Consider the following 15,839-nt stretch of genomic DNA (forward strand, 5'->3'; position numbering starts at 1 on the left):
CGCATTGCGATCAGCATGCTGACCCAGATCGCAACATTAACTTCCGGTTCTGGAAGTTGTTGATGTGTTCAAACCTCAGACGTCTGAGCAGAAGAAAAGGATTACCTGGAATACTGGTAATGTCCCAACCTTTGAACATGACACCTGGGTTCAAGTCGCACTTGCCCTGGCAATGTGTTATAAAATGTCTAAGGTAGTTGACTAAAATATTTGCAATTGGCTAAATCGTTCAGTCTCACATTAAGGCTCATGCTCTGCTACTCTCACAATTGCTTGCAATATCTTACCCTACCCACTCTCCCTCCCAATCGCTGCACACCATTAACCCTGCATATCACTGTCTATTAAATTGACTGGGTCACCTTGCTATATTTTGCCACCTGCACCAGCATGAACAGCTAAAACAAAGAACAGTACAGCACAGGTACAGGCCCTTCAGCCCACCAATACTGCGCCGACACATGACACCTTTCTAATCTAAAAACCTTTTGCCGCTATGTGGTCTGTATCCCTCTATTCCCTGCCCATTAACGTATCTGTCAAGATGACTCTTAAATGTTATGATTGTATCTGCTTCTACCATCTCCTCTGACAGCGCATTTCAGGCACTTAACAACTTCTGTTTAAAAGAATTGCCTTCTCTTGAAACTTTCTCCCTTTTTCCTTAAACTTATGTTCCAAAGTAATTGACATTTTTACCTGGGAAAAAGACATTGACTATCCATCCTATCCATGCCTCATAATTTTATGCACCTCTATCAGGTCACCCCTCAGCTTCCAACGTTCAAGTGAAAACAAACCAAGTTTGTCCAATTTGTCCTCATAGCTAATACCATCCAAACCATGCAACATCCTGGTAAACTATTTCTGTATCCTCTCCAACGCTTCATAACCTTCTGGTAGTGTGGCAATCAGAACTGTACATGATATTCCAAATATGGTCTTACTAAAGATCTATACAGCTGCAACGCTACTTGCCAATTTTAATTTCTATACCTCAACTGATGAAGGCAAGCATGTCATAGGCCTTCTTGACCACCTTATCCATTGTGTTGCCACTTTCAGAGAACTTTGGACCTGTATACCTCGATCTCTTTGTATGTTAACGCTTCTAAGGGTTCTGACGTTTACTGCAGACTTCCCCCCGCATCAGATCTTCCAAAATGCATGCGGCCAGTTAAATTTCATCTTCCATTTCTTCTCCCAAGTCTGCAGCTATCTACATCCTGCTGTGTCCTCTGGCAAACCTCGTCACTATTTGCAGCTCTCCCAACCTTTGTGTCATTCGCAAACTTACTGAGCTGATTACCTACATTCTCCACCATATCATTTATATACATTACAAACAACAGGGGTCCCAGCACTGATCCCTGTGGAACACCACTGGTCACAAATCTCCAGTCAGAAAAATACCCTTCCACTTCTATTCTCTGTCTTCTGTGACTAAGCCAATTCTGTATCCATCTTAACAGCTCACCATGGATCCCATGTGACTTCAACTTTTGTATCAGCCTGCCATGAGGAATATTGTTAAAGGCCTTGCTAAAGTCCATATGCACAATATCCACCCTCTGCACTCATCAATCATCTTTGTCACTTCCTCAAAAAAACTCAATTAAGGTTGTCAGACATGACCTCCCCCACTAAAAGCCATGCTGCCTGTTGCTAATAAGACAATATTTTTCAAAATGTGAATAAATCCTGTCCCTAAGAATCTTCCCAATAATTTCCCTGCCCCTCTGACATAGGGCTCACCAACGTGTAATTTCCCAGATTATCCCTGTTGTTCTTCTTTAATTAAGGAACAACCTTGGCTATTCTCCATTCCTCTGGGAACTCTCCTTTGACAGAAGAGGATACAAAGATTTCATACAAGGCCCCAGCAATTTCCTCTATTACCTCCATTATTATTCTTGAATAGATCCCATCCTGTCCTGGGGTATTGACTACTTCAAAGCTTTCCAAAACACCCAACACTTCTCCCTTTTTATATTGACATTCCCTAGAATATCAATATACCCCTCCTGAGACTCACCATCCACCATGTCCTTCTCCTTTGTGAATGCCGACGCAAAGTACTCATTCAGGACCTCACTCATATCCTTCAGTTCCACACATAAATTTTCTCCTTTGTCCTTGAGTGGAGCTATCCTATCCCTAGCTACCCTGTTGCTCCTTATATATGTATGAAAAGCCTTAATCCTGTTTGCCAAGGTCATTTCATGGCCCGTTTTAGTCCTCCTAACTCCTTGTTTAAGTTCTTTCCTGCTTTCTTTTTATTCCTTGAGGGCTCTGTCTATGACAGTCACTTTCATTTCACTTCATTCAATCCCTCATTTTCTCTCAATACAAGAGAAAACAGTTCATGAAAGGGCAGAAAAAGCTAGGATGGATGGAGAAGAATGCAACATTAGGTTCATCACCTTCTATGAGAGAATTTTGGCTCTCCAAGAGAAGACAGGGAGTGCTCCTGCAGGGATATTGAAACATCCACGTCTCATGGGAAGGAATCATAAAAGATCAAAACGTGAGTTGAAAGTTGGAAGAAATGATAGAGATAAACCTCAGTGTTATCAGGGATTAATAAATAAAGATGGAGAGTGTGGAAAGCATAGTCCACAAGAAAATATTAAAAGAGAAAGACAAATCAGTAGAACTTATTTAAAAACCTTGTACCTAAATGCACATGGTGGTCAGAATAAATTTGATGAGCTGACAGCACAAATAAAGACAAATGGGTGCAACCTGGTGGGGATTACTGAAACATCATCACAGGAACTGCTGAGCTTTTCCAGCAATTTCTGATTTATGACATCCACAGTTCTTTTGGTTTGGATAAATGGTCATGTAGTTAAGGATCCTCTTGGAAGGAGTGACCACAACATGCTCGAGTTTCAAATTCAGATTGAAAGAATGAGGACAGAGTCACATACAAGAGTTTTAGTGTTAGGCAAAGGTAATTAAACAGGCCTGAGGAAGGAATTGGCCTGAGTGGACTGGGTAAAAAATATTACATGGTAGGACAGTTGAAGAACAGCGGCAAATGTTTAGGGTGATACTAAGTGCTTCTCAATTAAAGTATATTCCTGAAAGGAAGAGGAATTGTGAAAGGGTGAAAACCTATCCATGGCTTAACAAGGAAGTCAAGGATAACAAAGGCAAAAACTAGCACATATTATACTGCAAAAGTTAGTGGCATTCTGGAGAACTTTACACATCAGTAAAAGGTTACTAAAAACAAAAGTGAAACAGTGAGGATGAACTACAAAAGGAAACGAGCAGAAAACATAAACACTGATACCAAAAGCTTCTAGAATATATAAAAAGGAAGAAAATAGTGAAATTAAATATTGCCCTTTAGTGAACGAAAATGGCAAGGTATTAATGAGAAACTCAGAAATGGCAGAGGCATAGAACCGATATTTTGTCTGTTTTCATCGTGGAAGATAATAACTTCTTCCCAAAAACTGCAGCCTTGAACAAGAGGGTGTAGATATAGAGTGAGAGCAGGTAGGTTCAATACTAAGATGAGGAGAAACTACTTCTCTCAGAGGGTTATGAATCTGTGAAATTTACTGCCCCAGAGTGCAGTGAAAGCAGAGTCAATCAATAGATTCAAGAAAGGGATAGATATGTTTCTGATGAACAGTTGGGATAAAGGGCTATGGGGAGCAGGCAGGAAAGTGGAGTTGAGACCAGACTAAGATCAGCCATGATCATATTAACTAGTGGAACAGGCTCAAAGGGCTGAATTGCTGACTCCTGCTCCTAATTCCTATGTTCCTATGTTGTTCCTATGTCCTGTCAACTCAGTGGGTACCATTCTTCATTCTACTGCAACTCTCATATTAACCCCTCTGTCAGTGTCACTCATTACACTTCTAACCATTGGCCTCAATTCCTTCTCTCTCTTGTGAAGGTGCCAGCAGTCATGGCAGAGATATGGACTGGTCCACCAGAAAGGATCTCCTTGATCTCTGAGAGTTCTGAGGCTTCCTGGCAGCCATCCAGAGAAGGAACCACACACAGGTCCTTCAGATGTCTCTGCTAAGGAAGCTTGAGAAGTTTCTAGACCCCAGCCTGTAGCCTGCCTGCCCCTCTCAGATGAACTGAGGAGGGTTCACTTGCCTCTGGCAAGGAGACTGTCAGCATGTTTGAGATGTACAGACACAAATGCCTTGCTACTGCCTGACAAAACCTCGAGGGCCTATGGGATTCACTATCATGAAGGCTCCCTCCAGCCCAGCTGCAGAACTTGGGACAGCACTGAGACATGGTGGCAGGGAAAGAAAAAACATAATCTTTTGAGGACACCCTGCTGGAAGGGGTGACTACACAACAATTTTCACATTTCATAGAAACCAGGCGCAGCTGTAGGCTAATCTGCTATTTGAGCCTGCTCCCTCTTTGAATATAATCATGGCAGAGTCTCCATCTCAATGCCATAGTCCTGCTTTCTCTCCATACCCCTTGATGCCTTTAATATCTGAAAATCCAATAAATGTAATGTTCCACATTACATCTGTTTGAATTTCTGTCTGGCCCCGAGTGTAACTGTGCCACCATAGTACCTCATGCGCTGTCCAGACAGGATGTACATTGGAGCGATGTCTGTGTTGAAAGCCGGCAACAGCACTTGGAACAAAGATGAACAAAGTGTATATACTGCAACGGTTGCTGCTGGAACTATTGACCCTTTTGTTCCCTTAATCTCTTTACTAATCAAGAAGAGAACTTGTGCCTGGCCGCCAGCCATATGGTCCATGATGAAGTACTTAGCAGGAAAGACTGTAAAGTTGGACACTTCCTTTATTTGTTCATTTTTCTGCCTTTATATTCTACATTTTGGTTTATTTTTTGTGTATTCAGATGGTTCCAGAAAGTGACGACACTATACAACACTTTTCACTGTATTTTGTAACAAGATACATGTGACAATAAATAAATCAAATCAAAGAACATATCTATCCCTGTCTTAAATACAGTCAATGACTTGGTCTCCACAACCATCTGCAACAATGAGTTCTACAGATTCATCACCCTTTGGTTGAAGAAATTCCTCCTCACCTCAGTTCTAAAGGGTTGTTCCTTCGTTCTGAGGCTGTGTACTCAGGTCCTGGTCTTCCCTAACGGTGAAAACATTCACCATGTCCATTTTATCTAGGCCACTCAGTATTCTGTAATTTTCAATTGGATAGTCCTTCATCCTGCTAAACTCCATCAGGCCAGACCCAGAGTCCTCAACCACTCCTTATATGACAAGCCCTTCATTCCTGGGATCATTCTTGTAAACCTCCTCTGGACCCCTTCCAACGCCAGTACATCGCCCTTACATACAAAGTCCAAAACTGCTCACAATATTCCAAATATGGTCTGACCAGAGCCTTATACAGCCTCAGCAGTACCTCTCTGCTCTTGTATTCTAGCCCTCTTTAAATGAATGCTAACATTGCATTTGACTTCCTAACAGCCAACTGAACCTGCATGTTAATCTTAAGAGAATCTTGAACTAGGACTCTGAAGTCCCTTTCTGCTTCAGATTTCTGAAGCCTTTCCCCATTTAGAAGATAGTTTATGCCTCTATTCTTCCTAATAAAGTGCAAAACCTCACACTTTCCCACATTTTATTTTATGTACCACTTCTTTGTCCACTCTCCTAGCCTGTCCAACTGCTTCTGCAGCCTCCCTACTTTCTTAACACTATCTGATACCCCAACTATCTTTATGTCACCTGAAAACTTATCAACAATGCCCTCAGTTCCTTTGCCCAGTTAGTTAACGTGTATTGTGAATAGTTGTGACCCCAAAACTGATTCCTGCAGAACTCCACTAGTCACCAGCTGCCATCCTGAAAAAGACCCCTTTCTGCTTACTGTTTGCCTTCTTCCAGTCAGCCAATCCTCTATCTATGCCATACCTTGCCTGAACACCATGGGCTCTTATCTTATTTAGCAGCCTATTAGGCACCTTGCCAAAGCCTTCTAGAAATCCAAATAGACCATGCCCAATGGCCCTCCTTCATAATGACTTGCTCATTACCTCCTCAAAGAATTCTAACAAATTTGTGAGGCATGACTTCACTTGACGAAGCTGTGCTAAGTCCTATTTTACCCTGCACTTCCAAATACTCTGCAATCTCATCTTTAATAATGAACTCTAAAATCTTACCAAAGACTGAGGTCAGACTAACCGGCCTATAATTCCCAACCTCAGCCTCCCTCCCTTCTTAAACAGAGGTGTTACATTTATCATTTTCCAGTCCTTTGAGTCTCTCCCTGACCAGCCTACGAATGTGCAGTTGCCCACCTTACACCACCAGCCTGACATATGAGGTGACCCTGCCAAATGTTGTCATACACTGTAAGCCCCGCCTTGAAGCTAGGATGCTTCTGTTATGGGCAATCTCTTCTTCCACATGATCCTGTTTCCACCCATACTTTAATGTATTGCAACCCCTTTTCAACTGTCATCCTTCCTTTCTGCCAGCTGGCAGCCCCCAAACCCCATGAATAGTTTTCTGAGTCTCCCTCCCGCAGCAAACTGACTTTGTCACTTTCTAACCTTCGTTTTAGTGAAAGTCCTAGAAGGACGGACTGTGGTCCTCCAATGGCTAGCATTGGATTAGAAGGGCCCAGAGCCTTGACTGATGTCTGTTATCTCCCTAACTGCGATTGCCCTACCTTAGAAACTGGAGCCACATACCTACTGGGATCCACTTCCCTGACTGCAGAGGCTTGGATTTACTTACTGAGAACACCCCAACTGGACCCTTGACTGCTGCCAATCCCCCTGACTGCTTTCAGGGACTGCCCTTGTCTTACTGTGCTGGGACCTTCTCACTGATCGATACTTCCACAGATTTCAGCGAAAGCTACTCCCTAAGACTTTGAGACATGGCTGCCTGCTTGTTGAGAGTGTAGCATTTTTGCCATGTGAGCTGCTGGCACATAGTGCAGGTGTGAGATCGATGTAGTTAGTACAGCAATCTGTCTGACTCCTTGACAGAGGACAGAGCTGTAAGGTAAGTGATTCGGTTCTGTTATTATGCTTTTAGGCAAAGCAGGGGAGAGATGCTGTATGTATGTAGGTGGGCGCCAAGTGTGCAACTGCTAACAGCAAACAGGCAGCCCTAGGATGCACCCTGGTCAAATTCGTGAGTTGAATGCCTGACTGTGTCCACAAAATGGCCTCACAGTGGCCTTACAATGTTAGTTGCCAATGCACTCTGAAATGCAGGTCTCAACTACCTAAGCATCCTGCAAGTGGGTCATAGAGGTGCAATGAGGATTCTGAGGACTTGGCAATTATCAGATGTTAATATCTATGGAAGAGGGCCACATGTGGCTGATGCCTGCATATTATAGAGTCAAACAGTCATATTTTCATCCAAATATCTTTTAAACGTTGTAATTGTACCCGCACCCACTTCATCATAAAGTTCTTTCCACACGCAAACCACCCTCTGTGTAAAAAATTTGCCTCTTATGTCTTTTTTAGATCTCTCCCTTCTCACCTTAAAAATGTGCCCCCTAGTCTTGAAATTCCCCATCTTAGGGAAAAGACAACTGTCATTAACTCTATCTATACTGCCCATTATTTTATAAACTTATGTCAAGTCACCTCTCAACCTCCTATGCTCCAGTGAAAAAAGTCCCAGCCTATCCAGCCTTTCCTTATAACTTAAACCTTCCATACCAGCATCATCCTGGTAAATTTCTTTTGAACTCTCTCCAGTTTGATAATATCCTTCCTATAACTGGGCAACCAGAACTGGACTCAGTATTCCAGAAGAGGCCTCACCAATGTGCTGTAAAACCTCAACATAACTTTCCAACTCCTATACTCAAAGGACTGAGCAATGAAGGCAAGCGGGCCAAACGCCTTTTTAACCATCCTGTCTATATGTGACCCAAACTTTTAAGAATTATGTACCTGTACCCCTAAGTCCCTCTGTTCTATAACACTATCCAAGACCCTACCATTGTTTGTTGTACCAAAATGCAATACCTTGCATTTATCCAGATTAAACTCCATCTGCCATTTTTCAGCCCATTGATCCATTACATCAAGATCCCTTTGTAATCTTAGAAAACCTTCTTCACTGTCTACAATGCCACCAATTTTGGTGTCATCTGCAAACTCACTAACCATGCTTTCTATATTTTCATCCAAATCATTTATATAAATGACAAACAAAAGAGGACCCAGAACCGATCCTTGTCGAACACCGCTGGTCACAGGCTTCCAGTCCGAAAAGCAGCCCTCCACCATTTCTCTCTGTCTCCTCCTCTGTCTCCTCCCATTAAGCCAATTATGCATCCAATTGTCAAGCTTACCTTACTAAGTCATAGACTTTACTAAAATTCAAATAAACATCTACTGCTCTGCCACCATCACCCTTTTTGGTAACTTCCTCAAAATATTCAATCAAGTTTGTGAGACATGATTTTCCTCACACAAAACCATGCGGACTATCCCTAATCAATTTTTTGCCTTTCCAAATGTCCACAAATCCTTTTTTTTATAAATACCTCCAACAATTTACCCACAACCAAAATCAGACTCATTGGTCTGTAGCTCCCTGTTTCTCCTTACAACCTTTCGTAAACAAAGGTACGACATTAGTCATCCTCCAGTCATCCTCAACTGTAGTTATAGATGATGCAAATATTTCTGCAAGGGGTCTCATAATTTCCTCCCTTACTTCCCACAACATTCTGGGATACATTTGATCAAGTCCTGGAGATTTATCCACCTTTATATTCTCTAAGACCTCCCAAACCTCCTCTTCTATAATGTGAACTGTTTTTAAAACATCAAAGTTTATTTCTCCGCATTTTCTGGACTCCATTACCTTCTCCACAGTAAAAACTGATGCGAAATATTCATTTAGTATCTCTCCCGTCTCCTGGGGTTCAACACAAACTTGACTTCCTTGATCTTTAAGAGGCCCAAACCTCTTTCTAGTTTCCCTATTGCTCTTAATGATTTGTAGAATCTCTTTGGATTATCCTTAACCTTATCTGCCAATGCGATGTCATATCCCTTCTTTGCCTTCCTGATTTCTCTTTTAAGAATGCCCCTACACTCTTTATATTAATTAAGAGATTCAATTGAACCAAGTTATCTATATCTAAAAAAAGATTATTTTTCATTCTTAACTAGAACCTAAACATCTTTATTCATCCAATGTTCCTTATTCTTACCATCCTTGCCCTTCACTCCAACAAAAACAAAATGCCTCTGAACTCTCGTCATCATGCTCTTGAATACCTCCCACTCGAACAGGTCTACTCCATTCAACTTTTGAAAGTTCTTGTCTCATACCATTAAAATTTGCCTCACTACAATTAAAACTTTAACTTTTATGGAAGACTTATCCTTTTCCATAACCATTTTGAAACTACTAGAATTATGATCACTAGACCCAAAGTGTTCTCCCACTTTTACTTCAGTCATCTGTGAGAACTTTGCATGGTGGCCCACATGGAAGCTCTTTGCAGCCAGCTGCAAGGTGAAGTTGCCAGGTACTTACTCTGGCTTTCATGCTGAGAATTCTTAGCATCTAGTTTACAGGAGACAGATGGCATGACAAAAACTGCACATTAATGAGATGATATTTGCATTTAATAAGGTCACTAACAAATAATAATCCTTCTTATTAGGCAACTGCCTACCAAAAATCTCACCTTGACACCCATTACTTAGTTAAAAAATGCAGTGAATGGTTCCTGACATTGTGATAGATTCGCTGGACATTTTGTGCAATTTTGCCACATTTCTCACCATAGCCCACATTGTTCTAGCCCTTCTAAGATTCTACCCAAAGAACTATTATCATTGGTGGAGGATTCAAGAACCAAAGGACACAGGCTCAAGACAATTGGCAACAGAACCAAAGGCGACTTGAGAAGTATTTTTTTATGCAGCAAATTGTTAGGATCCGAAATGTATGCCTAAGATCTTGGTACAAATACTTTAATCTGTGGGTTTTAAAGGGGGATTGGACAGTTATCTGTTGAAAAACAAATTCAAGATATTGGAGCAAGTGTAGGTGAAGTGGGAATTGCACAATATTCTTGCAAATATTCAATATGGACAAAAAGCATCGTTCTTTGGCAGAACAAGATTGTAAGATTGTTACAACTATAAGCTCACTGCAAATGGCCAAATTGACAGTCGGACAATCAGCTTCCTACAAATGGAGGAATTGATAATGAACCACTTGGAGGTTGCAAGAACTGAAGATGCTGGAGTCAGAGTCAACACAGTGTGGAGCTGGAGGAACACAGCAGGTTAGGCAGCATCAGAGGAGTAGGAAAGTCAATGTTTCGGGTTTACACCCTTCATCAGGACTGGGGAGGGGGAATGGAGCTCGGAAATAAATAGAGGGGATGGATGGGGCTGAGGGACGGTAGGTGGGATGGTGATAGGTGGATGCAGGTAGTGGGTAGTGGAGATTGGTCAGTGGCAAGGATGGGGCGGACAGGTGGGAAAGAAGATGGACAGGTTGTGTCAGGTCAAGGAGGTGGGGATGAGAGGGAGGTTTGGACATGGGATGAGGTTGGGCATGGGGAGATTTTGAAACTGGTGAATTGGGCTGTAAGCTCCCGAGGCGGAATATGAGGTGTTGTTCCTCCAGTTTGCATGTGGTGTCAATGTGACACTGTAGGAGGCCCAGGATGGACATGTCACCAAGGGAGTGGGAGGGGGAGTTAAAATGGTTGGCAACCGGAAGGTGTTGTTGATAATAGCATACAGAGCGCAGGTACTCCTGAGTCTGCGTTTGGTCTCACCAATGTAGAGGATACCACATTGGGAACAATGGATACAGGAGACCAGGTTGGAGGATGTATAGGTGAATCCCTTCAGATGTGGAAAGATTGTCTGGGGCTTTGAACAAAGATGAGAGGGGAGATGTAGCATCTCCTACGGTTGCAGGGAAAGATGCCGGGTGAGGCGGGGCTGGTGGGGAATGTGGAGTGGACGAGGGAGTCACGGAGTGAGCGGTCCCTAAGAAAGGCAGATAGGGGTGGGAAGGGAAATATCTCTTTGGTGGTGGGGTCGGATTGCAGGTGATGGAAATGGCGGAGGTATTGAAATGTGGGGATTGTTTAAGGAATGCATACTGTGTGTGCTCGATATGTTTGTCCCTAGCAGGCAGGGAAGATGTGGTTGAGTGACGGAGCCTTGGTTCTCAAGAGAGGTCGAATGACTGGTTAAGAGGAAGAAGGATGCTTATATAAGGTTTAGGAACAAGGATCGGAAAAGGCTCTAGAGGGATACAAGTTAGCCAGGAAGGAGCTGAAGAAAGGGCTTAGGAGAGCTATAAGGGGGCATGAGAAAACCTTGGCAGATAGGATCAAAGAAAGCTTCAAGGCTTTTTACATGTATATGAGGAATAAGAGAATGACCAGAGAAAGGGTAGGGCCGATCTAGGATTGTAAAGGGGATTTGTGCACGGAGCCTAAAGAGATAGGAAAGGTCCTTAATGAATACTTTTCTTTGGTATTCACAACTGAGAGGGACCTAGTTGTAGAGGAGGACAGTGTGAAACAGGCTGGTAGGCTAGACGAGATCGATGTTAGTAAGGAAGATGTGCTAGGAATTTTGAGGAACTTGAAGATAGATAAGTCCCCCGGGCCTGATGGGATTTATCCAAGGATTCTATGGGAAGCGAGGGAAGAGATCGCAGGGCCTGTGGTGATGATCTTTTCGTCCTCACTGTCCACAGGTATAGTGCTGGAAGATTGGAGAGAGGCAAACGTCATTCCCTTGTTCAAAAAGGGAATAGGGATAACCCTGGAAATTACAGGCCAGTTAGTCTTCCTTCAGTGGTGGGCAAATTATGAGAGGTAGGATTTATGATCACTTGGATAGGCACAGTTTGATTCGTGATAGTCAGCATGGATTTGTGAGGGGTAGATCATGCCTCATTCTTTGAATTCTTTGAAGAGGTGACCAAACATGTGGATGAAGGGAGTGCAGTGGATGTGGTATACATGGATTTAAGTAAGGCGTTTGATAAGGTTCCCCATGGTAGGCTCATGCAGAAAGTAAGGAGGCATGGGATACGGGGAAATGTGGCAGATTGGATTCAGAATTGGCTGACCCTTAGAAGACAAAGGGTGGTAGTGGACGGAAAATATTCAACATGGTGCTCAGTTACGAGTGGTGTACCACAAGCATCTGTTCTGGGTCCTCTTCTATTTGTGATCTTTGTCAATGATTTGGATGTAGGAGTGGAAGGGTGGATTAGTAAGTTCGCAGACGATATGAAGGTGGTCAAGTTGTGGATAGTGCGGAGAGCCATTCTAGGTTACAAAGGGACATTGATAGGATGCAGAGCTGGGCTGAGAAGTGGCAGATGGAGGTTAACCCTGAAAAGTGTGAGGCGATTCATTTTGGAAGGACAAATTTGAAAGCAGAATACAGGGTTAATGGAAAGATTCTTGGCAGTGTGGAGGAGCAGAGGGATCTTGGGGTTCATGTACACAGTTCTCTGAAAGCTGCCACCCAGGTGGATAGAGTTGTTAAGAAGGCATATGGTGTGTTAGCTTTCAGTAATAGAGGGATGGAGTTCAAGCGCCATGAAGTTATGCTCCAGCTAAACAAAAGCCTGGTTCGGCCACATCTGGAGTATTGTGTCCAGTTCTGGTCGCCTCATTACAGGAAAGATGTGGAAGCGTTGGAAAAGGTGCAGAGGAGATATACCAGGATGTTGCCTGGAATGGAGGGAAGGTCTTACGAGGAAAGGTTGAGAGAGCTAGGGCTTTTCTCTTTAGAACGATGAAGGATGAGACGTGACTTGATAGAGGTATACAAAATGATCAGAGGTATAGATAGAGTGGATAGTCAGAGACTTTTTCCTAGGGTGGAGGTAGCTATTACGAGGGGGCATAGTTTTAAAGTGAGTGGAGGTAGATATAGGGGAGGCATCAGAGGTAGGTTCTTTACTCAGAGAGTGGTAGGGGCGTGGAATGCATTGCCGGAGAGGGTAGTGGAGTCAGCCTCATTAGGGGCATTTAAGCGGCTGTTAGATAGGCATATGGATGATAGTATAAGGTAGGGGTGGAGGTTAGATAGACTTTAGGTTTAGGGTAAAAGTTCGGCACAACATCGTGGGCCGAAGGGCCTGTACTGTGCTGTACTGTTCTATGTTCTAATGTGCTGGATGCAGGGGTAGTATGTGAAGACCAGGGGGACTCTGTGACCTTGACTACACCTCCTCTCACCCACCCTCCTGCAAGAATTTGATCCTTTATTCCCAATTCCTCTGCTTCTGCCGCATCTGCTCCCAAGATAGACCGTTCCACTCACGGACATCCCAGATGTCCTCCTACTTCAAGGACCACAACTTTCCCCCTCTGTTGATTCATAATGCCCTCAACTGCATGTCTTGCTTTTCCTGCACTTCTGCTCTCAGAGCCCCTCCCCTCAACAAAAATAAGGACAGAATCCCCCGGTGCTCACACACCATCCCACCAACATCTGCATCCAGCACATCATCCTCCGCCACTTCTGCCACCTGCAATCCAACCAGACCACCAAAGAGATATTTCCCTCCCCACCCTTATCTGCCTTTCGTAGGGACCGCTCATTCCGCGACTCCCTCGTCCGCTCCACATTCCCCATCAACACCACCACACCCAGCACCTTTCCCTGCAACCAGAAGAGGTGTTATATCTGCACCCAAACCTCCCCTCTCACCTCCATCAGGGATTCACCTATACATCCTGCAATCTGGTCTACTGTATCCGTTGTTCCCGAAGTGGTGTCCTCTACAACAGTGAGACCAAGCGCAGACTCAGTGACTGATTCATGGAGCATCTGCACTCTGTATACTATTATCATCAACACCATCTGGTTGCTAATCATTTTAACTCCCTCCCCACTCCCTTGGTGACATGTCTATCCTGGGTCTCCTCCAGTGTCACAATGATGCCACATGCAAACTGGAAGAACAACACCTTATATTCCGCCTCAGGTGCTTACAGCCTGATAGCCTCAACATGGAATTCACCAGTTTCAAAATCTCCCCATGCCCAGCCTCATCCCATGTCCAACCCTCCCTCTCATCCCCACTTCCTTGACCTGACACAACCTGTTCATCTTTTTCTCACCTTTCTGCCACAGCTTTCCCACTGACCAATCTCCACTACCCACTACCTGCATCGACCTATCACCATCCCACCTACCTTTCCCCATCCCCTCAATTTATTTTCGAGCTCCCTTCCCACTCCCCATTCCTGATGAAGGGTTTAAACCCAAAACATCGACTTTCCTGCTCCTGTGATGCCGCCAGACTGTCGTGTCCTCCAGCTCCACACTTCATTGACTAGATAATGAATCGGTTAGTCAATGGATGCATACTGCCAAATGGGTCTTTTGATAAAGTGATTTTTTCCTAAGCTCTGGGCCAGAAGGTCCAGGTTCAAGCCCCACCTGCTCCGGAGGTTTGTCATAATATATCTGAAAGTCAGATTAAAAATACACAGACACTGTCACTCAATTAAAAAAGGTAACATTCCTCCCAAATTAGGCTCTATGGCTCCCCTTCCATAATTTGATTCTATAACCCTAATACTCACAAGAGGGAGTGGATGGACCTGTTGGATGCCAGTGCTTCTGCCAGCTGTTTCACTCGGTTGATGTTACTGACTACCCCAAGGTTTAGGTTGAGCTGTGCCAAGGATTGACAGTCCGCCACATGCCGGCTGATGCGGTGGAAATCACGGTCTGAGATGTGACAGCCCCTCAGCGACAATAGCCGTACCGAATTGGTCCTCAGAGAGTCACAAATGTCTTTCACCTCCGCCGAGGAGAGGGTCTCTCCGGAGATCTGGATGGAGCCGGACAGCATCGCCGTCCTTCCGGAGCTGTTTCAGTGTTTGTGCGCCGGCCGCAATCAGCTGCCTGTTACTATGGACACAGCGTCTCCAGATGGCAAATTCATCCTCAGCCCCGCAACACACAAACTCAATTGCAACTATCTTCGCTCTTTGCAATCGAAGTAAATTGCGAAGCAGCAAAAGGGATTCTCTATTTTTCCAGGCTTGCTTTTGCCGTTTAATTGAGGTCGGATGGATCTGTTGGACCTGGTTTTCAATCGCGTTTGGATAGAGTGCAAATGGCAGAGCAATCGTCACAGTGACTGTAATCCTACGTAGAAAACTCGATCACTTCAGGCGCTCAAAATGGAATTAGAGCGTTAACATCAGAACGAGAGAGCTCCTCATTTATTTATGTGGTGGTTCTCGTCTTAACATTCATAATATTCTAAAGTCATTTTATTAATGAAGTGTAAAAGATTTATTTCAACTTTCTGTGTAATTATGGGTTTAAAAATAATTCATGGCATGTAGACTTGCTGGCTTGCCTGTCCCTAGTTGCCCTTGAGAAAATGGAAATAAGCAGCCTCTCGAACTGCTGTAGTCCATTTGGTTTAGGTAGACCCACAATGATGTTAAGGAGGGAGTTCCAGGATTTTGACCCAGTGACACTGAAAGCATGACAATTTATTTTTAAAGCCTGATAATGATTATGTTCGGCTTGGTCTGGTTGGATGGAAGGGTCTGTTTCCATGCTGTATTATTCAATGTGGAGGTTAGAGGGGTACTTCCAGCTAGTTGTTGTGGTGTTCCCATGTATCTGCTAACCTTTAACTTCCAGTTGGTCATGGTCATGGGTTTGAATGTGCTGTATGGAATCTATGTCATAATGCAATGCCTACCAGATAGTGATAACAAGGTGTAGAGCTGGATGAACATAGCAGGCCAAGCAGCATCATAGGAGCAGGAAGGCTGACGTTTCGGGCCTAGACCCCTCATCAGAAATGG

General features: G+C 43.8%; 2 protein-coding genes across 2 annotated transcripts in view; one reads left to right on the plus strand and one right to left on the minus strand.

Annotated features, from left to right (window-relative positions):
- Positions 1 to 15,003, minus strand: part of lrrc73 (leucine rich repeat containing 73) — a 58,065-nt gene extending 43,062 nt beyond the window's left edge. The window contains exon 1 of the mRNA XM_048596741.1: positions 14,592 to 15,003. Within this exon, the coding sequence (XP_048452698.1) occupies positions 14,592 to 14,863 (272 nt within the window). The 5' untranslated portion in view covers positions 14,864 to 15,003. The remainder of the gene's footprint in view (positions 1 to 14,591) is intronic.
- The window catches only part of LOC109930964 (dynein axonemal heavy chain 8-like), a 2,199,840-nt gene that overhangs the window by 112,258 nt on the left and 2,071,743 nt on the right, over positions 1 to 15,839 (plus strand). The window lies entirely within an intron of this gene.

This window comes from Rhincodon typus, chromosome 5, assembly GCF_021869965.1.
Source record: "Rhincodon typus isolate 14 chromosome 5, sRhiTyp1.1, whole genome shotgun sequence".
Taxonomy (NCBI): domain Eukaryota; kingdom Metazoa; phylum Chordata; class Chondrichthyes; order Orectolobiformes; family Rhincodontidae; genus Rhincodon; species Rhincodon typus.